This window comes from Cajanus cajan, chromosome 5, assembly GCF_000230855.2.
Source record: "Cajanus cajan strain Asha chromosome 5, NIPB_CcT2T_4, whole genome shotgun sequence".
Lineage (NCBI taxonomy): Eukaryota > Viridiplantae > Streptophyta > Magnoliopsida > Fabales > Fabaceae > Cajanus > Cajanus cajan.
In genome coordinates this window covers 65,985,181-66,010,689 of record NC_138521.1, presented here as the reverse complement: position 1 = coordinate 66,010,689, position 25,509 = coordinate 65,985,181, and the positions used below count along the sequence as shown (strand labels likewise).

General features: G+C 30.9%; 3 protein-coding genes across 6 annotated transcripts in view; 2 read left to right on the top strand and 1 right to left on the bottom strand.

Annotated features, from left to right (window-relative positions):
• Positions 1-5,371: 5,371 nt before the first annotated feature.
• Positions 5,372-13,718, top strand: LOC109807948 (Galactose mutarotase-like superfamily protein). Of its 2 annotated transcripts, none has more exons than XM_020370703.3 (9): positions 5,372-5,686; positions 6,079-6,153; positions 8,357-8,413; positions 9,553-9,713; positions 9,874-10,014; positions 10,461-10,563; positions 11,360-11,459; positions 11,816-12,063; positions 13,378-13,718. In XM_020370703.3, the coding sequence occupies exons 1-8, from the start codon at positions 5,570-5,572 to the stop codon at positions 12,028-12,030; spliced, it is 969 nt and encodes a 322-aa protein (XP_020226292.1). In that variant the 5' UTR covers positions 5,372-5,569; the 3' UTR covers positions 12,031-12,063; positions 13,378-13,718. The 2 variants fall into 2 exon arrangements, with proteins under 2 accessions (XP_020226292.1, XP_020226294.1); XM_020370705.3 differs by lacking the exon at positions 13,378-13,718 and adding an exon at positions 12,809-13,217 and having other exon boundaries at positions 5,374-5,686.
• A 2,997-nt stretch (positions 13,719-16,715) lies between these two features.
• On the top strand, positions 16,716-19,455 carry LOC109809748 (Peroxidase superfamily protein). Its single transcript, XM_020373138.3, has 4 exons — positions 16,716-17,096; positions 17,858-18,049; positions 18,330-18,495; positions 18,850-19,455. The coding sequence occupies exons 1-4, from the start codon at positions 16,887-16,889 to the stop codon at positions 19,254-19,256; spliced, it is 975 nt and encodes a 324-aa protein (XP_020228727.1). The 5' UTR covers positions 16,716-16,886; the 3' UTR covers positions 19,257-19,455.
• Positions 19,456-23,491: 4,036 nt separating this feature from the next.
• LOC109808651 (ras guanine nucleotide exchange factor Q-like protein) overlaps positions 23,492-25,509 on the bottom strand; it is a 3,955-nt gene continuing 1,937 nt past the window's right edge. The window contains exons 1-3 of one of the 3 annotated variants that reach the window (XM_020371726.3): positions 25,323-25,484; positions 24,757-24,980; positions 23,492-24,257 (exon numbers count right to left, since the gene is read on the bottom strand). In XM_020371726.3, coding sequence (XP_020227315.1) covers positions 23,619-24,257; positions 24,757-24,978 — 861 coding nt within the window. In that variant the 5' untranslated portion in view covers positions 24,979-24,980; positions 25,323-25,484 and the 3' untranslated portion in view covers positions 23,492-23,618. Of the gene's footprint in view, positions 24,258-24,740; positions 24,981-25,322; positions 25,485-25,509 lie in introns of those variants that run through there. The other 2 variants (XM_020371725.3, XM_020371727.3) reach the window with 2 other exon arrangements.

The window sequence follows — 25,509 nt, the reverse complement described above, 5'->3', positions numbered from 1 at the left end:
TAAAACTCAGACAGTACGGATAAGAATATTCGGTAATTAATAAATATAATAATATGACAATGGAATTAATTTTTATCTGATATTTTTATTACGGTGACGGTATATATAAATTAATACTGTTTTAAAAATATTCAAATTTATTTAACGAAATTCTTAGACATAGTAGTTATACTTATAAAAGAATTAATATGCTCGGCAAATATTTATTTTTAATGAAATACTTTTGTTGCTCTTATTCTTAATCCGTCCATGTAAAAAAAACATGTAAGTAGGACTGAAAAGTCCAATAAGTTGAATTTGCGGTGCATGGACAAGCGGCGTTACAAGGCACGTGTCACCTAATATGATCCCCGTCAGAATGAAACAACATCAATGTCCCAGATACCGGTGACTCACTCGCACGTTGGAGCAAATTTTTATCAAGTCAATATTAAGATGGTCTTTACAATTTTATATACTAGTAATATGATACGTGCTAGGCAGGGATCCTACGCAAAAAAAAAAATTTAAAAATTAGAAAATAGACAACTATAGGGGGATAGTGATTTAGTTGCTTAGCACAAAATTTGTGACATAAGAATTCCAAAAAGGTGGCCAATTATATGCTGTGATATTTTCTTAAAAATGCTCTCGACTCGAGTATATAATATGTTATTATAGAGTAACACATAATGTACACCAAAGAAAATCAATTCATATGAAACACATAGACCCAACTGGGCAAGCAGGTGATTGATTACACATAATGATAATACATACCAAACAAATTCATACTTCTTTAAGTCATTAAACAACGGTGATAATTTTTCTGGCTTAAGATCAATTTCTTCAACCAGTCATCTTGTTTCGGGGAAGATGCATATGACATGACCATATGTATTTTTTATATATAATTTCAAGCCGTTTGGTAATATGTGTAAATAAATATATGTAAAATAATTTGCACGTTCTAACCATGGCAGCCCAGACTCCGGATATTATATGGCTTACCAAAAAATGGCAGCGTACAAGGCTTACAAGGATGTACCAATCAACGGGTCAGAGTATCTGATGGTAATCTCCAGACTTCGTTACACTCCGTTAATAAAACCTTACAATAAATTAATGATATAAAAAAAACTTAAATATAATTTTTATTTTCATAATTTATCCCTTTTTTTACTTTTAATTTTTGTAATCTTTTATTGTCGTTGTTTCATTCCTAATCTTTCATAACATTTTCAAAATAATTTATGTTATCAACTCTCATTCAAAAGAATTTTATGATGAAATATATATTATATTTATTATATTTCACTTTATTATTGACACGTAGTTAAAATGATTTTAATTTTTATTTAAAATGTACTTTATTGTTACTATTATATCATACTATTCACACGCACTATCTCGGATCATGGAATGTCGCATCTTGGAACTAAATCACCAATCTTCCTTTTCTGATAAGATGTCTTGGTCATTGTTGTTGCGGCAATCATTGTAGGTAGCAATAATTCTGATATCCTAAATCAATTCATGTGGTTCCTCTTGGTCTTGGAGGAAGTGACATAGGTAGCGACGTCCACGAAGTGGTGAACACTCTGGCGACAACTGAGTTCATGCACAATGAGAAAGTAGGCAAGAGTGAAGTAAAACTTTTCTATGGTAAGATGATGGTTAGTGACGATCTTGCAAAAACGATAGTTGTTAAAGACAAATTTGACGTTGTTAACATGTTATATGTTATAATAAGCATAAAATTCAAACATTTATAACAATATTACTAAAAGGAAAGTTAACTAAATAAAACAACTCTTCCAAAGGTATATCACACAACAACTAAAACATAGTACAAATACCACTCAACAAGTTATTTATTTTGGAAATAAAAATGTGATTTACCCACTTTTCTTTATTACTTTTTCAAATACTTCTTGTGTCATGTCAACAATTTTCTTTGCTAATCAATGTTCAATCACTTGGGCAGTAGAAGCCGAGAAAAAAATGGTTGTTTTCTAAACTTGTTTCCATTTTTTTTTTATCTCACTTCAATCACCTTTGTTCTAATGATTATTGAAGTTGTTAAAAGATTTAATTCTACTTTTATTTATCATTTTCTCAATTTTGTGAATTTTATTTTTCTATTTTATTTTTTTTGCAAATTTATTTATTAATATTCAATACTTAATGAAATTGCAAGTGATTGATATTCAACACTTAGTGAAATTCTTATTTATTAATATTTAATACTTAATGAGATTGCAAGTGATTGATATACGTGTGCATGTATGTAGATTTAAGTTATCATGTATTTATCTTAATCGATGTCATTAAATAGATCTTAATCCTTCATTCATAATGATATGAAAGTACAATATCGTATCTAATTAATATAGATGTGTTAATGTGTCATAGTAGTAAAATGTCACATTAATATTGATGTTAAATGTTAAATTAAAAGTAAACTAAAATTACATAATTAAAATTAAAAAAATTATATATCAAAATAAAAAAAATTAAAATAAAGGTATCAGAAGCAAAAGTATAATTAAATAAAAGAAAATTATTTCAAAAGCATAGCTAGACAAATTGTCCAAATACAATTGCAAATTAGGTAAAAACACAAGTAAAAAGAAAATGTGCAACTACATTTTGTGCATATGCAAAATGCATAAGCATGTTCTACACAACTCAATACAAATTGTCAACCAAAATGAATTGAGTTGGCTTAGTCTCTTTCTGAAATTAAGTTAAAAGTTTCTTTTTGATCTATTTTGATGGGTGATTATTTAATTTAGATTGATCCACAAAAATTAAAAATAAAACAATTAATTTAAACATTAACATTTTTTTTTGTCAGCAAAAGAAATTTATTAATAAGTAGGCAATAGAAGTACCTAGAAGTACAAAGGTAATTAACACACTCCAAATGATAAATAAGAAATATCAACCCTCCCAAACAAACATAATAAAATATATTTCAATTACATAAGTAAGTTCTAAGTGAGTTTTGTCATTGACTAAAATAGTACTTGAAGTCCTTTATCAGTTCCTTTAGCCAAACTCATAAAAAAAAACAAAACATCCTACACTACTTTGTTGGAGTCAAAAACTTGACTTTTATATAAAGATGCATTCCTGTGTCTCCAAATACATCAAACCATAGCACACTAAATACTTTTCATCTATCGCTACAACTAGTGTTCCAAGATAGCATAGGGTAATGATAAAAATGTAAGCTAGGTGTACCTGGGAGAATAGACACAACATCAAACCACTATAAGCAAGTTTTCCAGACCTTTTGGGCTTCTTTGCATCCAAATAAGACGTGAGCTATAGATTCCACCTCAACTTTACAAGCAAGACACATAACATCCTCCTCCACAAGTTGGATATTCCTCGTGATAAGGTTATTTCAAAATGGCATCCTGATTAAGAAAACCCTCCATATGCAAATAGCTACTTTCATAGGAACTTTAGTGTTCCACACATCCACAAAAAGATCTAGATGTTGCGACCCAAAGGTCAAACTAAGAAGCTCCGAGTAATCCATCTTAACTGAGAAATTGCTCGACACATCACCAAGCCAAAACCAAGTATCTTTCATTGTTCTACTGACAACCACTTCCTCTAGGTTTTTTTGAAGTTTTTCAAACATCTCCATTTCCCCACATGAACCATTCTCTCCTCCAAAAAAGATTTCAGTGCCAACTCATGTCCCTCCAAAAACCACACTCTAAGATAGTCAGGTCTTTGTTTTTCGAATTTAGAAACAGTCTTAAATATTTCAATCTAAGACTCTTTCCTTTACACTGAGCATTTTCCCACATTTTGAACCTTTTCCCAACTCCTTTTTTCCAAAGTATCAAATTTTTGAACTAAACTTGATCATCAATCAAATCACAAAATTTCTTTAGATCCCTCCATCAAATAAAATTAGAGTTATTGTTCTGTTCCACTAAAAGATTTCTCCACCCACCATATTTAGATTCCAATAATAAAATCCAAGGCATATCTTTTTTATGTAAAAGGTTCCAACCCCATTTTGCCAACAAAGCTTCATTAAATCTTAATGTTCTTTACTTCCAAACCTCCTCGTTCTTTCAGTTTGTATAGACATTTTCCCAACATGCCCAAGTAATCTTCTTAGATTCTCCTACATTTCCCCACAAGAATCTTCTTTGAGTTGTTATGATATTTGCTATCACTTTCTTTGGGATCTTGAAGAAAGACATGAAGAAGAGAGGAATAGATGATAAGACCAAGTTAATCAAGCAAACTCTACCGCCTATTGATAAATTTTGATATTTCCACCTAACAAACTTCTTTTCCACCTTCTCCACCATCCGGTTCCAAGTTCTATAAAGATTTGCCCCAATTAATATCCCAAGTTAAATAAATGGAAACGATAAGATTTTACAATTCAAAATATTTTATAATTCAAACATTAACATAATATTATAATTATAACAATCTTTTCATATTTGTCTCCTCACAAATATTTTTTTATAGAAATTATCATTATAAGTTTAGTTGATTTTGTCACCATTTTTTTTAAACATCACAAATGACTATAAAGTTTATAAAATATTAGATTGAATAAATTAATATTTATCTAAACAAATTATTACAATATTAAAAAAATCATTTTCACATTTCAATTTAATTCAATCTATTTTTATGATTTCAAATTATCCATCTATTTGAATTTGTAAGAAATCACATTCAACTCTAATCCACTAAATGTATGTTTATATTGACCTTATTTTCTTTAAATGCAATAAAAATTACGAGATTGAATTTCCTTTCTACACGTATTGGAAAATGATAAATTCATCTTCATCTTCAATTTCAATTTCATTTTTGTTACTAATTGAGGAATTAAATTTGCTTTCTCTATTGTTATCTCAAACTACATTATTGGTTTATTGAAACACAACCTAAGTAACACAAGTTGAAGATTAAATCATATAATTCAACCCAATTGGCAAGTTAAATTGATTGAGCTGTATATTCGATCCATTTTTACATTTCTATTTAAACTCCTTTCTTCTTTCAAGTAAAGAAAAGTCCTGAAAGTGTCCCATTGATTTTTTTCTCTCTTGCGTTTACGAAACATTAGGGTTACCATAAATGTTTATGATTGTGTCACATGGCAGGATAAGACATTCCATAAGAATATACATTGATGAAAAATATTTTGATACACACGCACCTCACAAAACACCCGTCACGTCACTGAGATATCTTTGAATTATATTTCCCTACGTCTATGATTATTGATTACAGAAAATTAGGGAAAAATGCTTATAGATTAATGCAAAGAAAGATATAAATAAATAAATAAATGAATTAGAATTACACTATCACTGAACAGTGAACACGTAGTCTAAACACCAGTTTGCAGTTCCACGTCGCATCAAAAAATCCGGAAATTAATTAAAAAAAGTAAATAGAAAGTGATTTTGGAATTGGAAAATGAAGAGAGAGAAAGAGGTTGCAGTTGCAGAGACGCAGTTGGAAGGTTGCGAGTGATGATATACATAGTGTGGCCGTGGTGAAATAGGGGAAGAGGTAGCTTTGCGTTGCAATGAGTACCGAAAAGACTCCTTCATCAGCTTCTTCTTCGAGTAGCTACGTTTTCTGCAAGGGCTTCAATGGCCTCGACAAGGTTCTTCTCCGCGACGCTCGTGGTAGCTCCGCTGAGGTCACTTTCCTCCTACTTCTGCAATTTCTTTATCTGTTTGCTTTTCTCTCTCATTCTCACCGGATACTGCTTGATCCACATATTCGCCTTTAGATTCTCGACTTTTTAATTTTTATATAGTTTCGTCGCCATTGTCGCTTGGGGAGTGCTGATCTCGCGACCTTTCTTTCGATCGAGATTTGTCATTGACTAGGATATTTTGATCTGGAAGGAGTGTTTATCAGCATTTTGATTTATCTTTTAGGCTAATTTTCGGTGGAATAAGTTCTTCCAGATGAGCGGCGTGCATTTCGTGTTTGATTTCACTGCTTTTGCTTCGGTTTTGAAGTGGCAAATCACTTGTGCTGGTTCTGGCTCCGATTAGGTTTCGTTTCTTTGTTTGTGATTTTCAGGTGTACTTGTACGGTGGTCACGTGACTTCTTGGAAGAATGAGCATGCCGAGGAATTGCTCTTTCTCAGTAGCAAGGTACAGTATGAAACATATTTGGATATTAGTTTCTCAGTGTGTTAATTTAGTTGGCTCATTTTCCTCCACTGCATGTCATGATGAGGGACTGATAAACTTCAGATCTCAATGAGGTTGTAAAATTAAAAAATCATTTTGGTTTGAAAACATGCATAGGTTTAGTGCAAGATTTTACTGAAAAACTGTAAGATTTTTCTGAAGTTCTGCATCCTAATTTGCTTTTAATATTAATCCTAATGGCCCAACACCCGGCATTATTTGCTGACTACAGTATTACTAAATAAATGCTTTTATTTTTTTATTGCAAATATGATGCTCCTAATTTGATTGCAAAGATCTCAACTGCTGGTCATCTTGTGATATAAGCTGCTCAATGAAAATGACAGAAGTGGTAACATGAGAGGCTTATCAATATGGCTAAACAAATTTTCTAACAACAATTTGTTCAAGCTATCCTTTGGCTTAGATTTTGGCATTCTCTTGCCTTCGTGAACTCATTTTGTCTCATCTGTTTCCAAATATTTGTGGAGTTTGATTGTAATGTACTTGCTTACTCTGCAACATTGCTTAGTCATTAAGAACCAGCGTTTTACTTGAAATTTAATATTCTGGTTGTTGTCAAAGCCAAATACATTGACCTGTATTGTGGAACATGGATCCATTAGGTTCTTATGAAGTGAGTGCCAAACTCCATATAAATATTTTTTTAACCGGCATCCTAGATAGATAAATAACTGCTGGTAGGAATGATTCAATTTGTCACCACCTTCTGGAACTCATCATTTTATCAATGTTATCAACTTGTTCACTAACAGAGAGAATTCTGCATGGCTGCACAGCATGCCTTGTTTATAGAACTTGGACTGTTAGCATGTAATAATCTTGTTGTATCATCCAGGAAGTAATTTGTACCAATAATCGTTAGCTTAAACTTATTGAGCTTGAGTGACATCCTTTGTTTTATTTTCTGAAACAATCATCAGCTTATTCTAATGCACCTGTTGGTGCCATACTGCTACCCAAGTTTACTAGAAGGACATTAAAATTTGCAACCACTCCTCTTTTTCCATTGTGGTATGGCTGTTCTCTATTAAAGTCATCTTTATCCAGTTATTATAACTACTATTTTAGACTGCATTGCACATGATAAATATTTTTTTATATAATTAAATTCATAATAAATAAATAAATTTTAATATAAATATTATATTCTAATTAAAATTTATTATAAATAAATACCTTTGAATGTATAAATTATATTTAGGATTTACAATGAATAATTTAAATTGTAATATAAGGATGCTTTTAACTATGGAGAATTTCTTAAAAAACAAAACTATTGGATTTTAATTTAAAGATAAAGATAAAAAAAAGATAGATTGAAAAGAATACCTGGTTATTGGTTAAGAGGATCAAGTACATAAATAAGGAGAATAGTTAGAGGGAATCATTTTTTGCTATTTACGAGAGTAGTGTGTGAAATATACATCCAAAGAAAAGAGGAGAGAATCTTGAGATTGTCTAACTGAGAGGGGGGAGAGTGAGAGTTATATATTCTAATTTATAATGAGTAGATTCTGTCTACCGAAGCCTTAGTGGCACTGAATGATCTGACTTCTGAAAAAAAAATGGTTTATCTGTAGTTTATTTTCTAATCTTAATATCTCAACTGTCTATGAAATGGTTTTTGAACAGTGATGTATTTTGAGATTTGAAGTATTTGTTAATTAATGCTTAATCATTTTTCGTTTATATATATTGGAGACGATTCACTACCCAAAGTATTTCGGCGTGTTTGATTTGGCATTTAAAATCTTTAAACGCCCGTTCAACTTAAGGCAAGACCTTTCTTGCTTCTCAAATTTTGCTTTGGAAAGTGGGAAATCATGGTTACGTTTTTTTAAACGCGTAACCAAACATGCGCTTTGTGTCCCGAAGTTGGCTTGGAAATCCATATGTTTCCACTTTATATTTTGCTTAGAATTTCAAAATATTTAAATGTTTGAGTCCCTTTTTATCAATATTTGCTCAATAGCAGTAAATCTTTTCCACTCAAAGGGAAGGTTTTTTTCTCTGGGATAACTGGAGTTAGTGAAAATTATTTTAATATGCTCTACTAATGAGATTATAATTTTCAAAATTTTCAACTCTACCAGTGAGACTCTGATCCATCTTGTTTTATTAATATTATGCACTTGTGCAGGCTATATTTAAACCTCCAAAGGCAATTCGTGGAGGGATCCCAATATGTTTTCCCCAAGTATGTACTTGTATTATTAATATCTCTGTTTTTCATAATTGCTTTCATCATGATAATACTTGCTTTGGAAGGAAAATAGGTAGAAATTGGAGGAGGAAGCAATGAATCATGTGAAGGGAAATATTTGATAGCTCATGAAATGATAAACTTGTGTTCTACATTCATTAAATTATAATGTTGTGATTTGTGAAGATAAACCTCATTATTATATTTCTGCCAGAACAATAAAAGCCTAATATCATATCTCAATTGTCAAAAAATTTCATTTCTAATTGAAGAATAATCTGATGCAAGACCCATCAAAACCTTATTCTAGTTTTTGAAAAACTCTGATATTAGCTATAATCCAAAGTCAGTGATGTAGGACACAGGAAGTATTACAAAAATTTCATAGATTGGGGTTAGGATGTCAAATATAGAAAAACATGGGGAGGGGGTATTTTTAGTGAGGATAATTTGCCCCAGCTGTATGTATGATAGGTTTTGGATTTGGTGAGGTTTAGAACAAATTCAAGCAGGTATTCCAAATAATTTGTTGGTGATAGGATTAATAATAGGGCAGGGCAATGTGGAACTGGAAAAAAAAAAAAATTTAAGATGGCAAAGGAAAGAAAATCAGGCCTACATTTGATTGCATTGCACTACTAAGAGAGCATTTTGCAACCATAACTCATAAAAATCTGTTTCTTTTTTTTATCTGATTACATTACTTAGACTATCAAAAGTTGGATACTAGGAGTCTAGGATGACTGCAATTAAGGCTCAAGGTAAATAACTGGTCTCTAATAAGAACAATTAACAGTCCAAATAACTGAAAAAGATTAAAGAAAAGCCGATAGATAGATTAGCAGAACCACATCCCCCCTCCCAAAATATAACAGCAAAATCAGATGTGGTTTTAACTGTAGAAATCAGTGTTATAATTAGAAGTGACACCAAAACAAGGAGATTCTATATGTTTGAATCTTATAGATTTACCGCTCTCAATCACACAGAATCTGCAATCACACTGAGATCCTCATATTAATAAAAAAACAATTAGAATCATTGGGTGATTTGAATATCATTGCAATTTGTAAATCCCCTCAACTCCAATTTGCACTGCTATTCTAATCAGATCCCAGATTCTCTCTTTGTAGTTTGGAAGCCTCGGTACTCTCGACCAGCATGGATTTGCTAGAAACCGGTTCTGGACCATTGATGATTGCCCTCCTCCTTTTCCAACAAATACTCTGAATAAAGCCTTTGTTGATTTGATTCTTAAACCCACTGAAGATGACATCAAGATTTGGCCTCACAGGTATATATAGCAACATTCAACATTTTTAGCCTATACTTATGGAACATTCTCTTAACTAGTATTTTTTTACTGTGTTTCTATTTACTACTTTTATTTCATAGTTTGAACTGTTTGCATTATATTTCTTTCTGACATCATATGCCATTTGTTTTTGCATTAGTTTTGAATTTCGACTCAGAGTGGCTCTTGGACCTGGAGGAGATCTGATGTTGACATCTCGGATCAGGAACACTAACATTGATGGGAAGCCATTTTCATTCACATTTGCTTATCATACATATTTCTCTGTGTCTGATATAAGGCAAGTGCGTGAAAGTTGAAATATGTTTAATCTCACACTTCAAGATGAGGTTTTGTATTATTGTGCATGTATAATGTATTACTAAATTTTGTATTTCGGATTTGGTTGAGAACCTGTTCAAGGTCAACTCATAGAACAAATGAATAGATTTGTGCAATCTTATCATGTAGGTATAAGTTTGTTTTCCTGACTTAATATGTGAAATCTATTCCTTGTGAAATATTCAGGTTTAGCTAAATTTTTTGGTCAAATCAAAACCTTTTTTTTTGTTGATTGTATACCAATATCTTTTGTTTTCTTCATTTTATCTACATATTTAACTCTTTTAATGGGCCTTTATTTTGGCTTATGGTCAGTTGTGATTTTTTTTTTGTTGGGACTTGGGGGGCATACTTTTAGGCTGCAATTTTGAATTGCATTTAACTAGTTTGTTTGCTTGTATTCAGTGAAGTGCGGGTAGAGGGATTAGAGACAATGGATTATCTTGACAACTTGCAGAAAAAGGAACGCTTTACTGAACAGGGAGATGCTTTAACATTTGAATCAGAAGTAATTCATATACCCTATTCTACTTTGCTTTAATAAATACAGATGTGGGTATTACAATAAATATGCCGTAAGTAATGAAATATGTCGATTTCTGTGAAATGAAGCTTCCAGGATTTTTATGATAAATTGAATTAATTGTTTTGAATAAAATACGGGCTTGTATATTTTTTAGTTTTAAGGGTTGTATATTTAAATACTATTAATTTTTGAACCAAGATAAAAAAAGGAACTTTTTTAATTAAAGGAAGGAAATGACTGGCTTGGTTAAATAGAGTACAGGCCAATTTATAGATCTTTAGTATATTTTTTTTTTCTTTTGTTGCTCATTTTAATTCAGGCGAAAAGTGGGCCATTAGCACCCTTGCCAAAAGAATATTTTCCATTTGGCTGCTGCTTTTTTAATCATGTATGGATGAAGAAAGGCAGTGTCTGTCTAGCAAGCTATTTTCTATTCTTTATTCATACAAACTAATGGACAGTTGCTTCCTGCACCACCAAAAGTCTCACTTTTTTCCTTTTTTACTTTTCCTGTAACACGGATGGCAACTGCCAGCATGTGTTGGTTAACCATCCATATATTGGTCTGGGTTTTGACTACTTTACTTGACCCATATCTGAAACATTTTTGCACCAAAATATAATAAAAAAGAAAGAAGGACATCTACTTGTATTGTTGTGCCCAATCTGTAGTAATATGAGACACACCTAGGCACATTTGTGTAACCTGTCCTGATGTATTGTCATTTCATATGCTTTGATGAGTTGAAACTGACACTTCACTTTCTTTGGATGATAGGTTGATAAGGTATATCTCAGCACCCCTACAAAGATTGCGATTCTTGATCATGAGAAAAAGAGAACATTTGTATTACGTAAAGATGGTCTTCCTGATGCTGGTGATTACTATCAGATTCATCTTGTGTACTTAGTTTGTTATGTGGGACTCTATAGTTCGAAGCTATATAATTTAAGAATATAAAAAAAATGTTCTTTGTGAATGTGTAAATAACGAATGGAAGAACATAGCTTAAGGTACTTATCTGTTTTCATCTTGTCTGAATTTTTCCTGTTAAACTCAAGGGGTTATTAAACTTTTTTTCCTTAGAAATAAGTAACTTCCCATCCCACATTTAAGAAACCTTCTCCAATAGTTGGTATACCTAACGGGTGTTGCTTTTGGATTGGACATCGGGAATCATTTTCACTGCCGAAACTTTTTTTTTTCTTTCTCATTTGTTATTTATCTATGCAGTGGTGTGGAATCCTTGGGATAAAAAAGCAAAGGCTATGTCTGATTTCGGTGATGATGAGTATAAGCATATGCTTTGTGTAGAGGCTGCTGCTATTGAAAAGCCTATCACTTTGAAACCTGGCGAGGAATGGAAGGGAAGACTGGAACTTTCAACAGTTCCTTCTAGTTATTGTAGTGGGCAGCTTGATCCCCGAAGAGTTCTTCAAGGAAGCTGAAAGAACTTCGTCTGTGTTCTGTGTCCTGTACAGGTAATAATTGCATAATAATATATTTATTTCAATTGTATTTTAGCACTATCTTGCAAAATAAATGAATCAAGTATTGGGGTTATTATATGGTACTTGCATACTCTACAATGATGAGATATTGTCCGCTTTGGGCCTTAGTCCTCACGGTTTTTGCTTTTGATCATTATCCAAAAGGCCTCTCAATCATTGAAATATGTTTGTATTATATAAATTGTTATTTCTTGTCTTATTTTATCGATGTGAGACTTGTTTGTATCCCAACATCAAGTGACAGTGAGTTGCATCGTTTATTCTACTTCTACCTTGAAATTCAGAATGTATTAGAAAATAGAAAGGGAACTGTGCTGTCACTATGTATATGGCTTCAACCAGGTTTGAGGAGAAATCATTCTCCGTTTTTTGTCATGCGAAATGATTTTTTTGGTACCATGAATCTACAAAGAAGGTTTAAGAAATAGAACTCTGTATGTCGTGTATTCGCATTGAAGTTTGGTATTCGATTAGTTATTCATACCGGATGATGTTATAACTCTAAACTCTGGTTTATCAAAATTTGGCTTTCATATTAGACCAAGTTTGATTCCTGTTCTTGATACTTGAGACCTGATTAGCTTTAGATTGGTCTACCGTTAGTTCTTGTCTTAGATTGCTTAGTTGTCCTTTGAGTATTCTGTCATCCACATACACATCACATGTTGATACAGTTCGATGTTTCACTAATCATTTAGGAAATATATATCCGCAGGTAGCTTTGTGGCCCACAGCAATGAAATATAGAAGGAAAGTGTCTCCAAGCAATTTTTCACCTTCATGTTGGACCGATGAACTCGTGTACCGAGTTTTGTTAAATAATATTTTCCTGTAACAGATGAATAGTTCGATCATAATACAAGTATAAGTAGAATGGCCCAATTATATATGGTAAATCGAAATCACAACCTCCAATATTAACGGATTTTCATGATGGGTTGAATGGCTCAGACCAGGGGGATTAATTTTAAATCCCCAGTTGTTTGGGTTCTCAGATCCTATAAAATGTTTACTTTTACATTGTTTTGAAAGCTTTGTTTTTACATGTAGACAATGAATGCATCCTTCAGTATTTGAATCATAGGATCATTTTACAACGCCACAAGTTGGCCAGTATGTCTTAAGTCGTTGCCGCAATCTACACTCTAGTAGTATATCATAACAAATTGTCATGAGTATGCAACTTGTAGCATTGTAAAGGATTTGACAACAGCGGGACTGCTCAGTTATGTGAAATATATATAGGCCACTGTTATATGATTATCTTTTACTGCCATTTTTTAGGATCATGGGACTCCTTCGGCCTGGCTTGGAATGGAGGGTGGTTGCAAAGAGTTGTCGCCATCGTGGTGAGGGAGAAGGGGCAATCAAGGTCAAATCGAGAAAATAAAGGGGGGGAAAATCCTAGGCGTCCATTTAAAATTTAATATATCTAAAAGTGAAAAAATAGTTTCCCACGGTAAGAGATATGTGCTTTCTTACCCTAGTTAGCATTTTGTTTCACATGTAATAAAGCTAAAAATTAATGAAAGAAAATGGGTTATTAATCCTTTTCTATTCATGCTATCGGCAAAATTTTCTTACTTAATTTACCATGTAATATAAATTTGGAATTTTGAGTTGTCTCCTGAACTCTTGATAACTATTTAATTTGGTTTTTTAAAAATTAAACGAAGTATGTTTTTTTTTGGGTGCTATGTTGTCTCTCATTTTAATAAATCAAACGAATCATTAATCTCTTTATAATCCTTGTGTATGAATAAGATTGTTTATACTTGCCTCATTTTACTAGCAACTGAATTTGGAGGACTGTATTTTTATTATGTTAAAAAATGTTCTTACCAAGTCTTATTATGTCATTTGAGGCTTAATAAAGCTTACGTTGTATGGATAGAAGAAATAAGTTTATTTTATAATCATCAGATAAAGTTGAATGTTACATATAGCCTTACCAATCTATTTTTGTAAGTATTTTAAAAAGTAAAATATAATTATAATTATTAATCAAAAACTAATAATAAAAAGTTACCTGTAAATTAACAACAATAAAATCTACTGTAAGTCTGTAATGATGTTTGTAATACAAACAACTTTGAAGCTAACTGTATTTTGACCCATTATAAAAAAAGAAAATTAACAAATAATTTTAAATTAAATTTGAAACATAAATTTCGCCAATTACTTTAATATTTCTGGACATCAACTTTAGTTTCCAAACAAGTATCAAGGATCAAAATGAAGGTGATACATGATAGTACGACGCAGGTTGATAATGATATTGATATCTCTTGGTCGCAAGTCTATCCAACTCCGATGCGGTAACATAGTTATATATACGTTAGCAAATTGCTTCTTTAAGCTAATAATATCTTTGACATATTAATTTGTTGATCGTTTATATTTGAATAATTACAATTTCCAGTAGCTGGTCTAGCCTGTACTGTTGCCTTGCGCTGTCATGTTCCTGGATTGGAGAGAAAATGCTAGGTTATGGCTCATTATCATTCTTGGAAATAATGACTAAGAATGAGACATGTCCCTAGTAAGCTAAAGGGTTTGTAAGGAAGTTTTTATAGACTTAGTAATTATTTTTAATTTACATTTTTCGGTGATATATATATATATATATATATATATATATATATATATATATATATATTCTTTTGTTGAGCCTTTTATTGCATCTTTATGTCAAGTTGAAATAAATTTAATATTAACATAATAATGACTATCAAATTTTTTATTTTATATTTGAATTATTATCTAATTGCTATGATTTTAGTCAATTTTTTATTCTTCTAACTATTTACCACAAAATGTTTTTAGTTTATATTTGATTCAACTTATTTTTTTTTGTTGCAAAATAACCGTTTCTTTTAAAAATTCTCTTAAGAAGAAATGATAATTACTTCTTCAATAAGCTAAACTAAACACACTTAACTATCTAATATTCTAACTATCTCATGTATTTCTTATGTTTTTTTTTCCTCATTGGCATGTAAAAAATTTAAAACTTTTTTAAACAATAACTCTACTTAAAAATACTAGAAAAGTAAAATAAAAATTGAAGTTATATTTATTAATTTAGTTTTTAGACCTAAATGTTTCCCAAAAATATTTTTTCTTGCTACTCTCATCGTAGTCATTAGTCAAATTCTCAAGTATAAATATAATAATATTAAGTATTAAGTACTAAATGAATGAATGGTCAAAATTAAGATGTCACATTATAGAAACGATAAATGAAACTCCCACTTGAGAAAATAAATCAAAACTTAAAGTCGTCCCCAAATTGGTCAAAATCGAGGTGCGTCTTTGGGCCTTGGCAAACTGCATACACAACAAGAAATGGTCTTATTTGCTACTCCTTTACCTTCGGTGTTTTTTTAAAAGAGAGATTCAGGCGTTGATCTAGGAAATCGATCAATTCAAATATAATTGTTTTTCTCACAAAACATGTATATACAGTAGTATGATACTAGCGTGGAAGAAAGAAAGAGGAAGAAAACTATAGAGAATAAGCCCCATAATGTTGAAAAATGAAAAGTAATAGCCTCTGTACTAGACAATAATAGAGCAAATTGAAACTAAATATTTGAATCTTGTAATCAGACATGGGAAGCATGTTACATATCATTTTATTTCGTATACATATAAGGAATGGAAGGAAAAAATAAAACTATAATTAGTGTCACTGTCTCTTTCAGTTTCAGGGACAGGGGGAGTGAATGGTGACACTATATTTTGGTTTTGGCAGAATAAATATTATAAAAATGTATTTTGTACATATAAAACAACAAAACTATAATCAAGAAATTATATTACTCCTATATAACAATTTCACTTTTTTTAGATATTACCATGAATAAGTGTAACTATTAAGCTTTTGGCGAATGGATTTTTTTTTGTAGGGGACATTAATAGATTTGGCTGGTTTTAAACAAACAAAATAAATGAAAAGAAGTTTGTTTGAACTTCAAAAAGAAGAAGGATTTTTATTTTAATTTTTTTTTCAAAGGAAAAGAGATTGACAAAGGGATAACAGCGTAAAAGAGTTGCTAGAAAAGATGATTCGGTACGCAGACAATCACATGCAATTGAGTTGGCTATCTCGTAATGATGATTAAACTGCCAAGCTAGACACTCTTAAACTAAATCAACATTTAACATTTACATTTCAAAGACAAGAGATAAGACGAAACAAAAAGTTTTGCATTACTTTAAGTACTTTAACATTATTATTAGAATTTCACTTTAGTAATTATAATTCGTATAACAAGGTAAAGATTCTCATTGAAAGCTGTCTAATTATTGCTTTATTTGTCATAAAATAAAAAGCAACCCTTTTCCATGTCAGTTGATAAACAAAATTTGTTTCATCTGAGTAACATGCTTATCCGTGGTCGTGCACACCTACCATTCGTTATTCTTATTATAAAATTCAAAGTAATATATAACAGCAAACTCTGGCAGCAACATCCCTCCACAGATTGATAAACATAGCTTAGATGCTTCACGCAACATATCTTGAATATTAAAAGGGTTCTTAGAGTCAATGTCTACCTAATAATAACAGTATGACATTTACTTATATCAATGGCCAGACTGTCCATGTAACAGACCATTGTTGCTACTCTCATCAATCATTCTTCAATTATTAGTTATGTCAACCACATATAATTTTTTTTTGTTGCTCAAGCTCAAGGTGGGGTTATGTTAAGTATATATATAATAGATAGAGATGTTGGAACCAAATCAAAGTAGCAAAACATAGAGAAGAGTTATATTATAGTATGGAAACTCGTAACTTTGTCTTCTTGTCTTTGCTTCTTCTTCTGACTAGTGCTACTATAAGCTCAGCTCAACTCTCTCGTGGCTTCTACAACAACATTTGTCCCAATGTGGAGCAGTTGGTTCGCTCTGCCGTTACACAGAAGTTCCAACAGACCTTTGTCACTGCTCCTGCCACTCTTCGACTCTTCTTCCATGATTGCTTTGTCAGGGTCTGTGTGTAGCCATTCTTCATCAACTTCATGCTTTTCTTATATACATAACTTAATTACCATTGTTTGAGTTAACATATATATAGCTCTAATTCTTCATCATTATTATTTTAGAAAGACAATCATGCTTGCTTGGTTATTCAGTAAGGGTGTAAATAGGTTACGCGGTTTGGCAAGGATTTTTAGTTAAACCTACATAAAACTCAATCTAATTTGACTTGTTTATTAAAAAGGTTAAGTGTAACCTTTTAAAAAAACTTATTTATGTAATAGATACAAACTTTTACATGTTTATTAAGCCTAATAAATCAACCTATTTATTAACTTTATTATAAAATAGATTTTTAAACAAATTTTCTGTCAAGTCAAGTATTCAAATAAGACCTACTACAGGTAAACAAGCCTGTTTCCACTCGAAGCATTTAGGGACCAACATTATGAATGTATTTGGATAACAGTTTACATCATTACAATCGAAAATTCTCACTTTTCAATACACAAAATTGGAAAGCAAGAATATGTAACTTTTTTGTAACGTCCCTTTGGAGACATGTTAACTACAAACCAAACATACCATATTCAATTAGTCTATATTATCATTTGAAAAACATTTTCCTAGTGAAATCTAATTAAATTTGAGTATGTTTATCATTTAGACTAGAGTGTTGATACTAGGCTTTTGAGAAGACTGTTGACTTTTTTAATTGTTGATTATTTATATTTAGTATGTGAGATGATTAGAAATTTGTTTGTGCACACAGGGCTGTGATGCTTCGATTATGCTTGCAAATAGCCAGTCAGAGAAGGATCACCCTGATGACATTTCTCTAGCTGGGGATGGCTTTGACACAGTGATTAAAGCCAAGGCAGCTGTTGATAGAGACCCTAAGTGCCGAAACAAAGTCTCTTGTGCTGACATACTCGCTCTGGCTACTAGGGATGTCGTCAATTTGGTATGATTTCATTTTCTTTGTAGCTTTGATTTATTCGCTTAGTGGAATTGTTGACCAATAGTTCTAATTGTTTGACCCAATCCCAACAATGCAAATTAAGAATTATTATTCTCAAAGGAACAAAATCTTCAAATGCTCTTGTCAATAAACAACCAAGTTCTTATGGTTTGAAAATCACAATCCTTGATTGCTATACATGCATGCTAATCATCTTTCAATATACTTTGATTATACTGTTTTTCATTGCATTACTAATGGTAATAACTGTATATTGTTATAGGCAGGAGGACCATTTTATAGTGTTGAATTGGGAAGGCGTGATGGGAGAATATCTACTGTTTCCAGTGTTCAACGCCGTCTTCCTCACCCCGAGTTCAATTTGGATCAGCTCAATTCCATGTTTAACTCTAACGGTCTATCTCAGACAGATATGATTGCATTATCAGGTAAATTCACTGGCAGAAAATAAAGGTTCTTATTATTTTTTTTAATCATACTTATAACAACATCAATAAATTGTTAGTTTAAGTGGAATTAAACTTGATCAATTATCTTAAATAAAATTTCGAGTTCAAACCTTGTAAATGAAAGAAAAAAAATGGTTAAAACAATAGATCTTACTAAATATGATTAGTAAGTTATTGATAAAGTTAGTGATTTACACTAATAACACCGCTAAAACAAAATGCTTCAATGGAATAACATGTTACATTATAGTAGTGAGATAATGAATCTTATCTAGTTTAATTTTATAATAAGAATTAACAAAGCCTGAAAAGTAATGTGTTTTAATGTGTTAGGTGCTCATACAATTGGATTCTCTCACTGCAACCGGTTCTCAAAACGAATCTACAATTTCGGCCCCAGAAACAGAATTGACCCAACATTTAATTTACAATATGCTTTTCAGCTAAGACAGATGTGCCCCTTAAGGGTTGATCCAAGAATTGCCATAAACATGGACCCTGTTACACCTCAAAAATTTGACAATCAATACTACAAGAATCTGCAGCAAGGAAAGGGTCTCTTCACTTCTGATCAGGTGCTGTTCACAGATGCAAGGTCAAAGGCCACAGTTAACTTATTTGCATCAAATGAAGGAGCTTTTCAGAAAGCTTTTGTTGATGCTATTACTAAGTTGGGAAGGGTTGGTGTTAAAACTGGAAATCAAGGTGAAATTAGGTTTGATTGCACCAGGCCCAACTAGAACAGTACTACTACTATTGTGGTATCATCATTCCTTTTTTGAGTTTGTATGAGTTATGTATATGTGATAATTCATTATTGTATTAATAATTGGTGGAGTTCTTTGAGCTCCATTCATTGCTTCAAGTTACAAGATCATTGTATAATTAATGCATAATGTTTTTGAAAAAAAGAAAGAAGCAAAGAGAGACAATAAAATATTTTTATTCTCTTCAATAAAACAAAAGCATGCATAAGTGCATATTGAACCTTTTAATATTCTACTCAAAATAAGCTTATCCACAACTAAAATAACAATTTTATAATAAGCACGGTAGAACCCTAAATGCTCTAAAATAAAAGGAAAATAAACAACTACTAAACTTTTCAAACCTTGAAAACATAAAGTCTCTGTTAACCTTCAACTATAAAAAATATTTAGTTTCTCATGAGAGACATGAAAATAAAAAAAGTAAAGAAGAGAAAGTAAAAAAAAAGGGGGAGAAACTTGATGCCTAGTCATGAAGAGATAAGAGTGACAAAAGTCCCTTTTAAGAGTTTCTAAACTATTTAAAAGTATGATATATAAAATCGGTCTAAAACATAATAAAAATAATAGAGTTCTAAAGAATAGAGGTATTAAAATTGGACCGATTTAGTTGATCCAATGTGCCAAGTCAATTTAACAAAAAGTAGGTTTAATATATTTTTTTTAATAAAAACTTACATATAAAATGATTAAAAAAAATAAAGTAATTTGATATGACTTGTCCTTACAAATTTACAAAATTGGTTGAATAAAGAAAAATATGATCCATATAAAATTTGGATAAGTTCGTACTAATTAATTTATACTACTTTAACAAATAAGACTCAAAATATAATAAGACATAAAAGATGCCTAATCCATATCAATATAAATAATATTTTATCGTTTCATAATTATAACAATTTTATCATTTGAAGAATATTTTAAAATAAATCATGTTCTCACTTTTTAATATAATATTAATTATTTTTTTAATTTATCCTTTTATAATTTATTCAATCACCGCAACTCAAAATAATATATTCATTCTATATATAGAAATCTTAAAAAGCAATCATCGTGAATTGGAGGGAGTAAAAATTAAATCTTTAATATCTCAATAGATTTTCTTAGTGCTCCAATAGTGTTGTGTATATAGGAAAGTGTGATTTTTGACTTTCTATTTTCTTCTATATGATCCCAATTAATTTCCATATAAATGTTGAAAATTTATTTTTATTAGAAAAGATTGTTTAACGAGAGGGAAGGGAGTGAATTAATTGCTTAAAAATTTCTTGCACAACTTTCTTGATTTTGAAAATTTTTTCTAAATCTTTTCAAAAGAAGTATATATATTAATCTATAGTTGTTTATAGGATATCATGTTCAAATTCAATGCAACCCTAAATTAACTTAATTTTATATGCAATGCTTATACTTCATAACACATAATAACAAGTATAGAAATAGAATTGAAAGAATGTAAAGTTAAGTATAGGTAGAGAGAAAAATACACAATCAATTTATACTGATTTAACCACATTCACTTATGACTTACATCTACTAATTTTTAATATCAGAAGTCTTACAATCAAAATATCACATACAATACACTTCTACACTATTAAAGAAACCACTTTTTGCACCCTAAAAAGAATTTACTTGTAGCACCTTATTAAAAGATTTTCCTTTTTTAAGAAATCTACTCTAAGAAAAATAAAAATACAGAAGTTAAGGAATGAATTCACCTGATGTATAGAATATATAAGAGTAGGTAAATTAACCAAAGTAGTTTATCCTTTCACTCCATGTATATGATGATCAAATTAATTCTTTAAAACTTTCTTGAGGTTACTACATAAGTTAAAGAACCTCTTCTTGCAAAGAAAAACATTTTTCAAAAAGTGTTTTTAAGAAAGATATCACAAATATTTAAATCTCTTTATTCTGAATATGAAAAAATGATATGTTTTTTTTAATTAAAATAATTAATTATTTATATGAATAATTGATTATTTTATTCTTAACAGATCAATAATCAACAAAAAACAGTTTAATCTATTATTTTGAGCAATAATTGATTATTCTAAAAATCATCTTTTGAAATAATCGATTATTTTAGTAAATAATCAATTATTACTGCAACTGCTTTTTAGATTACGATAAAATAGAACAAATAATCGATTATTATTTAAAATAATTGATTATTTTAAGTAAAAACTTAATATCTTAATTTTTCATATCATTTCTCTTTACAATTCAATTCAAACAACAAAACTTTAAACATACAAATAAGATAGAACTTCCCCTCTTTTCTTTCAAGAGACTGAAAACACAAAATAAAATACAAGTTACACTCTTATCTTTCAATAGATTTGTTTGTAATCATCAAAACCAACCAAAATCATGTTTCCATCTTGAATTTGATCAACACCTTTTTCACGAACAAAATAAATAAAAAATAATATTATTATTTATGAATTAGAAAAGATAAAAATATATAATTTACTAAAAAATAGTACTTAAGTACACTAAAAATATGTAGGAAAAATAAATAAATCATGTTGAAACTGCGATACCGCAGCCTGAGCTCGTATGGATCAGGAAAACAGTTTTTCGTATTAATTGCGTGGACCGTGTGACATGAGGGGCCCATACATGTTTTTTTTCTCATGATATATACATCTCCTTTTTTTTTTTTTTTTTTTTTATAAGTACACCTCCTTTATTTTTTTTTTTTAAAATTATAAAATATTATAATTTTTTTTTTAGTTTTTAAATTTTACACCTCCAACTTTTAATTTTTTACTTTCTTCTTTTATTTCACACACTTTTTTTTTCTCTTTTAGTTTTCATATGTTATCAAAATAGGTAGGGTGAAAAAAAGGTAAAGGAGGTGCATATAAAAATTGAAAAATAGATGAATGATATGTGAAAAAAAGTACTAAAATTAAATGTTGTGAATGTAAAATTAAAAAATTTTAAAAAAATTAGAAATATTTTAAAAAATTAATTTTTTTTAAAAGGAGGTGTACTTATAAAGTTTTGCGCATAAAAGCATAGAATGAAAGTCAGTTATTGTTTGCTCTTAAAAATAATAATTAGAGGTCGTTATTCTAATTAAACTACAAATAAATAACTATATCATTTTGATGGATAAATTGGAATATAAAAAATATCATTAAATCCTGTGTATTTCTGAATTAAAAAAAAGTCTTGTGCATTTACCAAAATATGTAGAAAAGGTGTCTTAAATAAGAGCGGTAAGAAGTGTTAGGATTGTGAAACCCAAAATTTAATTATAATGGAATTAAGGAGAAATCATAACATTGGATCTTACACCATGCCTCAAATAAAGTAAACTTGTTTGCTCACACAGTTAATTGGAATTCACGCTTGAATTCTTTTTTATAATTCACACTTATAAAATTCCCAACCTTGATAATTCCCATACTAATTTATTTAGAACTTAATTTTGAATTTTCAATTATTTCTCTTTCATGGGTGAGTTCAAGGACTGAATCAATCGTATGAAAATTGGACTTGACCTCATGTCCAACTGAAAACCTTATATATTCCTCACTTTGTCTATTCTCTTTGAATGTGAAACTTATATCACCATGCCAAACTTACTCTTGAATTCGTAAGAAAAAGTTTCACCACCTAGTTGTTGACAATAAATTCTATTTTTGTTCAGTGTCACGCTACTTATCCATTTACAGTTGTAAAATAAAGGTTGTATGTTTAAAATAGAGTTTTCGTAACTCCATATACAGTTATAAAGGACTTCAATACTGAGCTCAAAACACTACTAGGAGAGTTTGGAATTGACACGGACAATAAGAATCACATTATCTTTCATGTGATACAACTTCTGTGCAGACAAAATCATGAATCCACCTACATATTGTGACTGTTCTGTTTGCAAGAGACAGAATCATAGCCATTTATTATGAGACTTTGCCATGTGATGCTCTTAGCCTTTTTGGTGACTATGCGTGTCATTTACAAAATAAGAATTGTATCCTTTTTTAGTTTATTAATTAGTCTCTTGAGAATGAACTTTCTTTTGCACTTGAATACTCGAGGCATCCAGTAGTATAAAGTTCAACATTTACAATAGCATTATTACGTTAGATAAAAAAACATGTTGGAAAATGAATATAGTTTTAGAAGCACTGCAAAATGCAAATTCACTACTATCTATATACAGAAAGGGCACTCAGAAGTGGGTGTATAAGCTATACGTTTATTATTATTGGAATAAAGTAGAAAGTAATCTAGGAATCTGAATGCTTGAACCATATGTTTTCAGTGGTCCATGTAGAGTTGAAAGGATACAAACAAGTTATGGTGCTATTTAAGCTTTAGACTTTGAGAAAGCCAATGTGGCCCCTTTCCTTGCTGAGTAAATTTCACAGTGGAGCTGCTCATTGGGGTGGTGGGGTCACTGCATTCTCCTGTTCTATCTCTATCTGATTGGAAGGAGCCGGAAGAATTGAGGTTCCTAGTTTTCCCTTTGGTTGAGTTTGAGCATGCTAATTGAGGTAAACGAGAGTTCTTAACTTTACTACCTCCTATACTTAGTGTCAAATCCACTTCCACTTCTTCATCATAGCCACCAGTAGTACTTATTTTACAACTCTGAAGTGCAGTGTTGGAGCTAGGCCCTGCCTCACCTTCATCAAAGCCACGTGCTTGAGTAAAAACGTCTTCCTCAGCTGGCCTTTCAAGATCAAAACCTCTTTGCCTCTGGATGGTGTTTCCAGAGCAGCATACACTCTTTTCTCTTGTATTTAGGTCCTCTCTCAAATTTTGAACGCTGAAATCAGGCTTGTGTGAAATCTGTGTGGTTTGATGATGTTGTTTAATAGAATGTGGGTGGTTTACATCTATGTCATTCACGTGGTTCCAAAATTTCTGTTGTCTAATTTCATTTTTGAGCTCCTCCATCAGCCTCTTTTGCACACTATATATCCGGTGTAGCTCTCTTACCTGCAAATTCCAAGTTCTCATAATTGCTAACTTGTAAAAGATTGAAATTGTTTCTGATCCTCATGTCCCTTCAAAAGGGATGGCACTAATATTTCACGTATCATAGCTGCTTCGAATTGATAATAAATAATTAATGAAGTTCATAGAGTGATATGAAAATTTGGCCATGGATAAGATGTCATAAGAAGGACTTCATCATACACTGATTTAGACATCAGTATGTTTAGTTTCAAAGTATTACGATTGCATTTGCATTGCAATTTGGCCATGCAGTGCAGTGGCCTCCAAAGATAAAGAGAAGGCCGCAGAAATGGATAGCCTCTCCTTCAATCTGGAATGCTCATAAATTCACAGCCCAAAAAGCCTAATACACTTGACTAACTCTATGACAATGACTATGGTTTCAAGTAATGTAACATTTGTGGCACAAATTTTATGGCAACATGAATTTTGTATTTGTTGAGATGAAAAGTTAAATCATACCACATCTTCAGGATACCTGATGTTTGAAGATGTCCTCATGCATCTGCATTGTGTTTTTGATGGATTCTATATTGTTTCTGTCAAGCATCCTATCCATGGGACCTTGCAATTTATTGATTCCAGTCCTTTGATGCTTGTTCTGACAATGCTCCCAGACATCCACGCCACCCACAGCTAAGTTGTTGCTGTCTACTAAGGTTGCTAAAGGATTTATGGAATATTCAATTTTGGTTCCCATGCCTACAACAAGAAAAAAGAAAAACGTTAATTTTTTTCATTTTTTTTCTCGCTAACACACCTTGTTGGTGCAGGGTAATGCTTCAAGTCAACAATTAGAACATTTCTTTTTATTGAACAAATCCAACTGAGAGAACTAATGAATAAAACATGTGTTGCTCCTTTCTCTTTTTTAGGCTAAGCAATGTAGTTAATATGTCTCAAGCTAAAATATGAAGATGGGGACAAAATTCAATTAGGCCAAGGTTGGAGAATTTTATTTAATGCCTAAGCAACAAAGATTGACATAAACTGTAAACTCAGAATTTTGCACTTGTTGAAACCAAAATTTGTAGGTAACCATACCTGACACATGGCAAAAAAATTGAAATGATAAGCTGACATTATCCTGCAAGATTCCTGTCACTGCCCTTTTTGGTGCACAGATGCAGGCAATATATAGAAAAGATTCTGGTTTATGTTGTGAGATAATTTGTCAAAATAGGGACTTTCACTTTAGTAACCAAAAGTTGGGTGTTGTTGGGGGGGGGGT

Excerpts from the sequence above, each read along its gene's own strand:
- LOC109807948 (XM_020370703.3), top strand. The coding sequence starts at position 5,570 with ATGAGTACCGAAAAGACTCCTTCATCAGCTTCTTCTTCGAGTAGCTAC. Across the intron at positions 6,154-8,356 it reads TGCTCTTTCTCAGTAGCAAG|GCTATATTTAAACCTCCAAA; the intron begins GTACAGTATGAA and ends GCACTTGTGCAG. Across the intron at positions 11,460-11,815 it reads AGATGGTCTTCCTGATGCTG|TGGTGTGGAATCCTTGGGAT; the intron begins GTGATTACTATC and ends TTATCTATGCAG.
- LOC109809748 (XM_020373138.3), top strand. The coding sequence starts at position 16,887 with ATGGAAACTCGTAACTTTGTCTTCTTGTCTTTGCTTCTTCTTCTGACT. Across the intron at positions 17,097-17,857 it reads TCCATGATTGCTTTGTCAGG|GGCTGTGATGCTTCGATTAT; the intron begins GTCTGTGTGTAG and ends TTGTGCACACAG. Across the intron at positions 18,050-18,329 it reads CTAGGGATGTCGTCAATTTG|GCAGGAGGACCATTTTATAG; the intron begins GTATGATTTCAT and ends ATATTGTTATAG.